Source organism: Moschus berezovskii, chromosome 18 (assembly GCF_049115385.1).
Source record: "Moschus berezovskii isolate FMDL1 chromosome 18, NW_MosBer_1.0, whole genome shotgun sequence".
Lineage (NCBI taxonomy): Eukaryota > Metazoa > Chordata > Mammalia > Artiodactyla > Moschidae > Moschus > Moschus berezovskii.
Window position 1 is genome coordinate 73,150,889 of NC_142477.1, and position 11,818 is coordinate 73,162,706.

Sequence of the window (11,818 nt, forward strand, 5' to 3'; positions counted from 1 at the left end):
AAACCAAGACGTTTATACTGCTATGACTGAAAATTTGTCAGACATATATATTCCTATGTTGAACACGAAAGTCCAGCAAATAAGGATTGCCGTTTCAGAAACTCTGTCTTCAGTTAGTTTGATAAACAACAGTACAGAAGACTCAGAAAGACCTTCCCTACCACTGCAGGCAAGAGGGATGGCTCTGTCCTCTAACGGCAACACCCTGAACAACTTTGCTAGAACTCATTACATGCTACCTGGACCTGTTTATTGGACCTGTCTTTTCATTTCCGGTAGAAAACTGATCCCAAGTCAAAAACTAGGTCTTTCATTCACTGAAAGATAGTAGAATACAGACCTGAGGGCTATGGAAAGGGAAAATGAGGTACAGATATACTTCTGATACAACATCTGTGTCAAAAATGCTTAGCAACTTAAATCTGTAGCATGAGTGACTACTAAACTGCTTAATGAGCTTCAGACATACTAGAGCCCTCCACCTTCTCAGTACAGACTTTGGATTAAGGTAAAAATAAAATTTGTGCAGAAGAAATTCTATTCAATTACATCCTCTTGGGTTCATAGTCGAAATCTGGCCTAAGACTATAAGCTTCTCCTGATTCCTACTGTTTCAGTTCAGTTCAGTTCAGTTCAGTCGCTCAGTCGTGTCCGACTCTCCGCGACCCCATGAATCACAGCACGCCAGGCCTCCCTGTCCATCACCAACTCCCGGAGTACACTCAAACTCATGTCCACAGAGTCGGTGATGCCATCCAGCCATCTCATTCTCCGTCGTCCCCTTCTCCTCCCGCCCCCAACCTTTCCCAGCATCAGAGTCTTTTCCAGTGAGTCAACTCGTCTCATGAGGTGGCCAAAGTATTGGAGTTTCAGCTTTAGCATTAGTCCCTCCAATGAACATCCAGGATTGATCTCCTTTAGAATGGACTGGTTGGATCTCCTTGCAGTATAAGGGACTCTCAAGAGTCTTCTCCAACACCACAGTTCAAAAGCATCGATTCTTCGGCGATCAGCTTTCTTCACAGTCCAACTCTCACATCCATACATGACCACGGGAAAAACCATTGCCTTGACTAGACGGACCTTGGTCGGCAAAGTAATGTCTCTGCTTTTTAATATACTATCAAGGTTGGTCATAACTTTCCTTCCAAGGAGCAAGCGTCTTTTAATTTCATGGCTGCAATCAGCATCTGCAGTGATTTTGGAGCCCAAAAAAACAAAGTCTGACACTGTTTCCACTGTTTTTCCATCTATTTCCCATGAAGTGATGGGACCAGATGCCATGATCTTTGTTTTCTGAATGTTGAGCTTCAAGCCAACCTTTTCACTCTCCTCTTTCACTTTCATCAAGAGGCTTTTGAGTTCTTCTTCACTTTCTGCCATAAGGGTAGTGTCATCTGCATATCTGAGGTTATTGATATTTCTCCCAGCAATCTTGATTCCAGCTTGTGCTTCTTCCAGCCCAGCGTTCCTCATGATGTACTCTGCATATAAGTTAAATAAGCAAGGTGACAATATACAATCTTGACGCACTCCTTTTCCTATTTGGAACCAGTCTGTTGTTCCATGACCGGTTCTAACTGTTGCTTCCTGACCTGCATACAGGTTTCTCAAGAGGCAGGTCAGGTGGTCTGGGATTCCCATCTCTTTCAGAATGTTCCACAGTTTATTGTGATCCACACAGTCAAAGGCTTTGGCATAGTCAATGAAGCAGAAATAGATGTTTTTCTGAAACTCTCTTGCTTTCTCCATGATCCAGCGGATGTTGGCAATTTGATCTCTGGTGCCTCTGCCTTTTCTAAAACCTGCTTGAACATCTGGGAGTTCACGGTTTACATACTGCTGAAGCCTGGCTTGGAGAATTTTGAGCATGACTTTACTAGCGTGTGAGATGAGTGCAATTGTGCGGTAGTTTGAGCATTCTTTGGCATTGCCTTTCTTTGGGATTGGAATGAAGACTGACCTCTTCCAGTCCTGTGGCCACTGCTGAGTTTTCCAAATCTGCTGGCATATTGAGTGCAGCACTTTCACAGCATCATCTTTCAAGACTTGAAATAGCTCAACTGGAATTCCATCACCACCACTAGCTTTGTTCGTAGTGATGCTTTCTAAGGCCCACTTGACTTCACATTCCAAGATGTCTGGCTCTAGGTCAGTGATCACATTATCGTGACTATCTTGGTCGTGAAGATCTTTTTTGTACAGTTCTTCTGTGTATTCCTGCCACCTCTTCTTAATATCTTCTGCTTCTGTTAGGTCCATACCATTTCTGTCCTTTATCGAGCCCATCTTTGCATGAAAAGTTCCCTTGGAATCTCTAATTTTCTTGAAGAGGTCTCTTGTTTTTCCTATTCTGTTGTTTTCCTCTATTTCTTTGCATTGATCACTGAGGAAGGCTTTCTTATCTCTCCTTGCTATTCTTTGGAACTCTGCATTCAGATGCTTATATCTTTCCTTTTCTCCTTTGCTTTTTGCCTCTCTTCTTTTTACAGCTATTTGTAAGGCCTCCTCAGACAGCCATTTCGCTCTTTTGCATTTCTTTTCCATGGGGATGGTCTTGGTCCCTGTCTCCTGTACAATGTCACGAACCTCCGTCCAGAGTTCATCAGGCACTCTATCAATCAGATCTAGTCCCTTAAATCTATTTCTCACTTCCACTGCATAATCATAAGGGATTTGATTGAGGTCATATCTGAATGGTCTAGTGGTTTTCCCTACTTTCTTCAATTTAAGTCCTACTGTTTAGTTTTTCCTAACTCCATTCCTTCTCTCCATGATTATTCTACCTTTCTTTTCCTTTCCATCCTCTCTTCTCCCACCACAATTTTGATTCCAATCTCCCTGTTTACATTTAGGCCTGGAGACTGGATAAGAATGAAAGACAGAGATGCCCGAGCCCATTCTCTTCCTCCTCAGTCCTTCTTTCCTGCTAACAGCAGCTTCAACAGGTCAGCAATCAGCAGGCTCCTGGTCATTTCCTGGGTAGGACAGGTAGACTAAGAAATGACTAGAAATCATTTTTACACAGGCTTTCCTCCTTGTTTAGATGATGGCTGTGAAAACCGAAAAAAGCTATTCACTAACAAAGAGCAATCATCGCAAATACAGCAGCTCTACTGCTCTACTCTCCCATTTGTTAGGAGGGGTTGAATCTATGTATAACGTTTAATGATTAAGTATTGTGGTTTACTATCTCTATTTGAAAGTGACTTAAAATATTAGGGACAGATGGTTACTAAGACTTATCATGGTGATCATGAAATGAACTGAAAGCCACTCAGTCATGTCTGACTCTTTGCAACCCCATGGACTACACAGTCCATGGAATTCTCCAGGCCAGACTACTGGAGTGGGTAGCCTTTCCATTCTCCAGGGGATCTTCCCAACCCAGGGATCGAACCCAGATCTCCCACACTGCAGGCAGATTCTCTACCAGCTGAGACACAAGGGAAGCCCTTGTAGTGTTCAGGGTACACGCAACGTCACTATGAAATATACCTGAAACTACAATAACATAATATTGAACATCAACTATATTTTAAAAATAAGAAGAAGAAATAAAGAAAGAAAAAGGAAGGAAAGAAGGAAGGGAGGGAGGGACACACGATCAAAATCTCCTCTTACCATGGTGTAAGCCATTTTTCTGATACATGTTACTTGGCAAGGTCTCTCGGTTCCATTCAGATGGCCTTAGCATCCTCTCTTGCTGTGATGGTGTGAGTTGTTCACTGTATTCCCAGAAGTACCTTCTTTTACCTCTTTTTCGAGAGGTAATTGAAGTCATCTCCTTCAAGTCTTCCACAGAATCATTCTCATAGCCTTAAAAAAAGAAAATGCCCACCCCCACAACATTTCTTAAGTTCCACAAATTTTAATAAACTAATCAAGAAAAACAAAAAGATTCCTTCTATTTACTACTTGACACATTTCACCTGAAAACATCATTAGTATATCAAAGATAATAAACCAAATCTGTAAAAATAACATTTAATATAGATATTTCTAACTCATAAAATATTCAGAGATTAATAAACAGAAATAACTACACTGTGTAGCTTCCTTAGGTTTCTCTTTGGTGAGTATATGACACATTTTTGTATCATCACATAAGATTGAGAGAATACTGAAATTCAGCCACAGGAAGACAACCCAATCTAAAAATGGGCGGAGACCTAAATAAACATTTCCCCAAAGAAGACATACAGATGGCCAATTGGCACATGAAAAAGATGCTCAATATCACTAATTGTCAAAGAAACACAAATCAAAACCTCAGTGGGTAACACCTCTCACCAGTCAGAATGGCCATCATTAAAAAGTCCACAAGCAATAAATGCTGGAGAGGATGTGCATGTGGACGGGAATGTAAGTTTGTAGAGTCACTATGGAAAATAGTATGAAGGATCCTTCAAAAACTAAAAATAGAGTTGCCACAGGATTCAGCAATTCCACTCCCGGGCATATATCCAAAGAAAACTCTACTTCAAAAAGATACACGCACCACAATGTTCACAGCACCACTACTTACAACAGCCAAGACTTGGAAGCAACCTAAATGTCCATCGACAGTTGAATGGGTAAAGAAGATAGACTACTACTCAGCCATAAAAAAGAATGAAATCATACCATTTGCAACATGGACAGAAGTAGAGATTATCATATTAAGTGAAGTCATACAAAGAAAAAGAAATACCATATGATATCACTTATATGTGGAATCTAAAATATGATACAAATGAACTTATTTTACAAAACAGACTCACGGACATAAAAAATAAACCTGATTACCAAAGAGGAAAGTGAGGGGAGGAATAAATTAAGAGTTTGGGATTTGTGGACAGAAACTACTATATATATAAACAGCAAGGTACTATTGCACAGTGGGGGTCTATATACAATATCCTATAATAGGCTAGAGTGAAAAGAATATGAAAAAGATTTTATGTGTACATAACTTAGTCACTTAGCTGCATACCAGAGACTAACGCAACACTGCATGAATCAACTATGCTTCAACTTTTAGAGAAGGAAATACAGTCTCAGGAGTGTCAGAGTACCATTAGTTAATGATGGTACTTAGAGACTATACAATTTTTTTATGTCTTCTGTCTAATATTTATGTATTTGAAACATTCTCGGATGGTAACCTACCAGGCAGAATTCTGTAAGGCAGCAGTGGTTTTCTTCCTACCTCCCACCCTATCCTTTTTGTAAAAGTACAAGAATGACAGTTCTCACACAGGCTATTCAAATAAAAACATATGCCTATTCTAATTAATATTTTATCAGAAGCAATTTGAATTTACTTCACTTTTTAAGAAGTCATTTTCCCTACTAATAGGAAGTTTCAGAAAATAATTAATTCTGGGCCACTGGAACTACTGGTTTGACCCAATACAGGATGATCTGTAAAACAAAAATACCCTCAGAGCACGTCCATCTTAGAAGTACAAATGGGCTGTGCATAGAATATGTTGTTGTTTGCTAAGTCACATTTGACTTTGTGACTTCATGGACTGTACGTAGCACACCACGCTCCTCTGTCCTTCACTATCTCCCGGAGTTAGTTCAAATTCATGTCCATTGAGTTGGTGATGCTATCTAACCATCTCATCCTCTGCTACCCTCTTCTCCTTTTGTCTTCAATCTTTCTCAGCATCAGGGTCTTTTTCAACAAGTCAACTCTTCACCATCAGGTGGCCAAGGTATTAGAACTGCAGCAACAGTCCTTTCAATGAATATTCAGGGTTAGTTTCCTCTAGAATTGACTGGTTTGATCTCCTTGCAGTTCAAGGGACTCTCAAGTTTTCTCTAGCACCACAATTTGAAAACATCAATTCTTTGGCACTCAGCCTTCTTTATGGTACAGCTCTCGCATCCACACATGACTACTGGAAAAACCACAGCTTTGACTGTACCTCAACACAGGCAGATGCACCAACTGAAACACTCATCAGTGTCAAGAACTGATGTCCCACACTTAAGTCCACCCCAGCCCAAAGTATAAAGGAAACATTTTCACATGTAACTTTCTCAGGCAACCCATCCCACCGACACTTTATGTGATACGCTCCTCAGGTGGCCTAGATTTCTGGCAAAACACTGTCTCTCTTGTTTAATGTACTCACATATTTTGTACTCACTCACTCTCATTTAATGTACTCACAAAATATTTATATATATTTTATTTATATATTTTAATAAATTTTTATATAATTTAAAATTTATATCATAATTATATTTTATATTTATTTATATTTATATATATTTATATAAGCCTCAGATATATTTATACATCTGAGGCTTCTAAGAACCTGGTAGGAAGAGGTTCGGTTCAGTTCAGTTCAGTCGCTCAGTCATGACCGACTCTTTGCGACCCCATGAATCATAGCACGCCAGGCCTCCCTGTCCATCACCAACTCCCGGAGTTCACTCAAACTCATGTCCATCGACTCGGTGATGCCATCCAGCCATCTCATTCTCTGTCATCCCCTTCTCCTCCCGCCCCCAATCCTTCCCAGCATCAGAGTCTTTTCCAGTGAGTCAACTCGTCGCATGAGGTGGCCAAAGTATTGGAGTTTCAGCTTTAGCATCAGTCCTTCCAATAAACACCCAGGATCGACCTCCTTTAGAATGGACTGGGAGATTTACACAAACATGCTCATGGAGGTTTAAGTGATTTGGCAAAGCTAGGACTGGCTCAGGCCCCATGACTCCAGCTCCAAATTGGATTCCTACTTTCCTGTGTCTATCCAGTTGAATGGTCTGAACAGAATTTTTTCCCATATACATTCCATGTTAAATCCAAACAGTCATTAGGATTTGGACTTCTTCTCTCCTACCCAAATTGGTTATCAGTTTTGCTTAATTCATATGTCCAGCCTTTTTCCAAAAAAGTGTTTAAGGGTATCCGTTTTCTTTAACCTAAAATTTTCTAAAGTATATACCATAAATTCATAATGATGTGTGTGCGCGCACACATACATACACACAAAGGATTTGTTAAAGTCTTTCAATTAAAAGACTACTGTGATCAAGTGGCATGCAGAAAAGTTATTCAATATATTCCCAGATGACTGGTCTTGCATTTAAGATGATTAAATATTTCTCAAAGTGTGTTCTTAGGAATACTATTACTATAAAATATGCCCTCAATCCCAAGTGAGTTCTGTGGTCAAATAAATTTTAAGAAATACTCATCTTGTTTCTCTTGCCAAGTCACAGTACACATAAGATCAGAAGACCAAGAAATCATAACAGTAAATAAACCCACTAAACTTTAAGTTACCAAAGACAAGAATCAGGTCAATTCTGTTTACCTCTGCACAGCCAATAATCTAGTACACATAGTGTCTAACACAAGATAGATATACCCCTCACTTTTTTTTAAAAAACAAATCAGTGATTTGTTTAATGTACAAATGTACATTTCCCATGGAGACTTTTCTATTTTCTTTTCATTTGATAGATCACCATATTGATCTAATTCATTCCTTCCTGACACAATTACCAAAAGGCAGTCAAAAAGGTGACATAGACGCCTAAAATTCTGATCACACATCTTTAATTAGTGCAGGTTACTGCCATTAAGCTGATAAAGCCAATCATGAAAATGTTTAGTAGGAATTACAAACTAAACTCTCATTCTGGGGACCTAAATCTTAGCCTTACAACCATGTAATTCCATGACCCCAAACAGTTGTTGCCTGTCCTCAGAATAGGCTCTATTAAAACTTGGGAGCAAGTCCAGAGTAGGGACTGAAACTCCATTTTACACCTTTCCTGGAGCTTTGTAGACTCAGGCACTGTTGTAGCCAACTGCCAAGGAACAGCATCAAGGGAGCTAGTCATCACAAAAGGGCCTTTGTACACTGTCTGCTGCAAATTAAACCAATCAACCCACTCTAAAACTAGCACTCTGAAGAAACTATAACCATCCCACTTTTCTGCTTCAAAGAATTTCTTCTTGCCTCTCACCAATTCACATTTGTATTCTTAAAGTAGCCTGTTTAGCTTGTTTTTTCCAAGAAGGGAAATTTTCATTAGCAAATGTGAATAAATCCCCAAAATACCACAAAATATCATTGATTTGAGGTTAAAGCATTTCATTTGTTGACATTTGTGAGAAGCGTCCAAGTAATCCTAACCAAAGAGGTTTTACTTCAAGTCAACTGGAAGTGAGTGAATTAAATGCCATCCAAACATTTAGCATTGTTAAATAGCACCAAGAGGAAGGCTTCACCTTGCCAAGTGCCAGCTAATGCATCTCTGTTTTAAACCAGTGTTGGCTGCTTAACACCAACAAACTCACAAATCAAGGTTCTCCTACCAGAACAGGGAAAGAGAATGTGGCAGGACAGAAAAACACCAACTGTAACAAGGTTTACCCCTCTCTACAAGTCAAAAGGCTGAGAAAATGGAAATGGGGGTCAACTTATGAAGTGGTTTCTCTTCATGGACCTACTCATCTCTCAACACATTTATCCAGGTGAAACCAAGTCAAAAGATCAAGGATGAACTTAAACTGGAGTTAAAAGTCAAAGAAAAGTGGGAATTCCCTAGTGGTCCAGTGGTTAGGACTCCATGGTCTCATTGTCAAGGGCCCAGGTTTCATCCCTTGTTAGGGAACTAAGATCCCATCCAGAAAAAGAAAGTCAAAGAAAAGCAAACCTAAACTCAGAAGCGGAATAAACAGTCCTTACCCGCCTTGACTGTGATGGCAGAATTTACTCCCTCAGGAATATTTAAATATTTAAAAGGAATATTTATATATTCCTTTTAGTGTCAAGTGGTAAAAAATTTTTCTTCTCTACACTTTCCACTTCCTAGTTACTATTCCTTGTCTCGATCCTTCCCCTCCCTCCTACCCTAATTCTAAATATGGGATTCAAAACAATAGGTCTGAGCTGTCAGGTTGTAAGGACCACTAACAGCACTCTGGTCTCCCCATGGGAGGGAGCTACATAACTTACCACTAACTGCAGAGACAACTCTCCTTCAAACACCTCAAAGCAGATTCATTAACTGGCTGAGAGAAAAGTTTTCTTGCTAAGTAGAAAAGACAACTGGTTCTATTGAGACTATACTGAGTACTAAAGTAAACCAAAGAAAATGCATAAACCCTGTTCCTCCACAGCAAAGTACCTTTTCCTTACTTGAAACTCCACCCAAGTCAAACAATTTAGTTGTATCAAATGCATAAATCTAAGTATTTATGCAAAAGAAAAATTTCACTAAGAGGAAAGTCTCTCAGCAATAATATGCTTCACTGGCCACAATACAGCTACCGCTACACCTTCTATGGCTAAAAAACCTTTCTGAAGATTAAATATCAATGTTTATATTTCCCAAAATTCCAACAACAAAAGGGCTCTCTTTGACAATTCATGAAGTTTTTAATAATGCGGTCTTTTATGTAGAAGTTATAGTATTAACATTATTTTTGAAGAATAACTTTCATTTAAATGTGGAGATCTTCACCTCTTTGTGAATTTTTAACTCTGTGCCACCTGGCAATACCATTTTCATAAATAAAAACTGCATGAGCCAACAGTGACAAGAGCCCAACCATGTACATGCTGGTGAACCAGTTCCCCACAGGTTTCATTTTCTTTTTCCCTTTTATTTATAATGTGCTGTATATAAACAGAGCAGAGACTCCTTCATGCTCATTAAATTAAAGCATGTATTTTTCTTCAATGGAAAAGTACTGTGCAAATGAAAGCTGCAGCAGACACAAAGAAAAAGCTGTCTTTTACATTATTCATTGAACAGGCTTTGCTGGTTATTAGGCATGAGTAATACAAACCATCATCACTTGATTAACTATTCTTGGGATTCCAAATTTACCTTAAGTTTAAGAGAGGGACAAAGGCAGAAATAGGATTATTTTTAAACCAATCAAGTTTGGCATCTTTGCACAGCTGCTAAAAGAGTGACAAATCAAGTCACTTAACATAAGATAAACTAAGAAGCAGCCCTCAAGGAACCAGCATATGAACCACACATAAGCAAGAATGATTATTTTAAAATTGTTTGAATAGATAAGAACAATTATATATCCAAGCCAAGATACTAAGTCATTTAATCTGCAAACTCAGACAAAGAAAGCCCACAGCAAAACTTTCTATTTCAAAAGAGCAGGAAACAGTTTGGTAAGCCTCTAAATAATATAATACCTGGTTCAGAGAAAGTGTCACTAATGTCATCATCCTTGTCATCTTCATAATCCTCTTCCTCTTCTTCCTCTTCCTCGTTTTCAGAAAGTTCATGCTCGCTGCCAAATCCTTCATCATGGTCCTCATCGTCAACATCCTCCTCATCCTCCTCATCTTCTTCAGGACTGCATTTGGTTGGCTGTTCACCCAAGTTGTCAGAGACAAAAAGGGAATAATTGTGCTCTTCTTTTTTCTGGGATGAATCTGAGACCGATGTGCTGGCAGAAAGGCTGCTACTCTCTCCTGCTGCAATTGACCCAGGCCCCTCCTGAGGCAGGGGACTGAGTAATAGTTCCTGGGTTTCTTTAAAAGGCAAAGCTGGAGTGGCATGACCCTGCAGAGGCTCCGTCCCTTTTTTCTCTGGTCTCTTGGCTACTGCACCACAGTAGCAGGTGTTTTCCTTTGCTGCATCTCCATGAACCTGGCTCAAGAGAGGCCGGCTCTGCTGCACTGGGTTGATCTTTACCTTTGCCTTTTTCACATAGTCTTTACATTCAACATGAAAGTTCACTTTTTCATTATGATACATGTTGGTCTTCACCATGATTTGTGTGCTTGAAGTGGGTTTACTTGCTTTTTGGACACAGTCTGACAAAGGGACCTCAGCTTGAAGAGTCTTAGAAGAACACACAGGGGCAGCTGCTCTGCTTGTGATCTTTTTACCAGGGAATGAAGAGGCCAAGGGATTTTGTTTGACACTGAAAAGTGAATCAGGGTAATAAAGGGAATCCGAAACAGACTGAGAGTCTTCGCTATTAAGTTGGGCCAGAGTTGGAGTTTTACTTATGACCTCTTCATCTTGGTAAGGGCTAGAAAAGTCATCAAGACCCAAGTAATCCACTTCTTTTGTTCCCCAGATGTCACAGCTGGTTAGTTTGGTGTACTTCGTTAAGTCTTCACAGTATGTATCCCACTGTTCCCAGTTTGAGGTTAAAGCACCCTCATTATCTAGGACATCTGTGAAAGACTCCAGATTTTCAATGTCTTTGCAGTCCTCCAAAGAAAGGAAGTTGTCTCTAGGATTCTGTTGATAGTTCATCTCTCTATCCTGAGAAAGGTTTAAAAAACAAAATCACATTCCATATTTAAAAAGGAAAAAATTAATCACCTATATCCTCACTTTCATATATCAGGTAAACAGTGCTCAACCTTTGGTCTGTTTTAAGATAAAGACTACTTACGTGTCACTCTACCATTCCATTTAGTATCATTTCCTTGGGTAAGGAAAAAAAAAAAGACCAGACAGAGGGAAACTATGTCCCCTGAGAAACTTAGGTATGGTCAAGGGCTCTTGAACTTCACTACAAACACTCTTCCTGAAAAAGTTTACATTTCCTGATGTTTAACTCAGAAAGGATTTGGGGATCTTCTTAGAAACAAGCTTCATTTATAAAGCAAATAATAAAGGCCTTTCCTTCATCATAGAAGAATCTGTCCTCCTAAGTCAGAACTTATACATAGAGTAAAGAGCAATCCACAGACAGCTGAAACTCAGTCACAGAAAGATGAAATCTTTGGAAAGAACTTGTAACAACTCTTGGGCTTGGGGAATAAAATACTCCTCTCATTAGTACTGTACTTCTCATGAATAGAGATATGAT

At 39.4% G+C, this 11,818-nt stretch overlaps 1 protein-coding gene across 3 annotated transcripts in view; it reads right to left on the bottom strand.

Moving 5' to 3' along the window:
* Positions 1–11,818, bottom strand: part of CREBRF (CREB3 regulatory factor) — a 66,312-nt gene that overhangs the window by 27,125 nt on the left and 27,369 nt on the right. For all 3 annotated transcript variants that reach the window (XM_088827763.1, XM_088827762.1, XM_088827764.1), the window contains exons 4-5: positions 10,179–11,265; positions 3,625–3,819 (exon numbers count right to left, since the gene is read on the bottom strand). In XM_088827763.1, the coding sequence (XP_088683889.1) occupies positions 3,625–3,819; positions 10,179–11,265 (1,282 nt within the window). The remainder of the gene's footprint in view (positions 1–3,624; positions 3,820–10,178; positions 11,266–11,818) is intronic.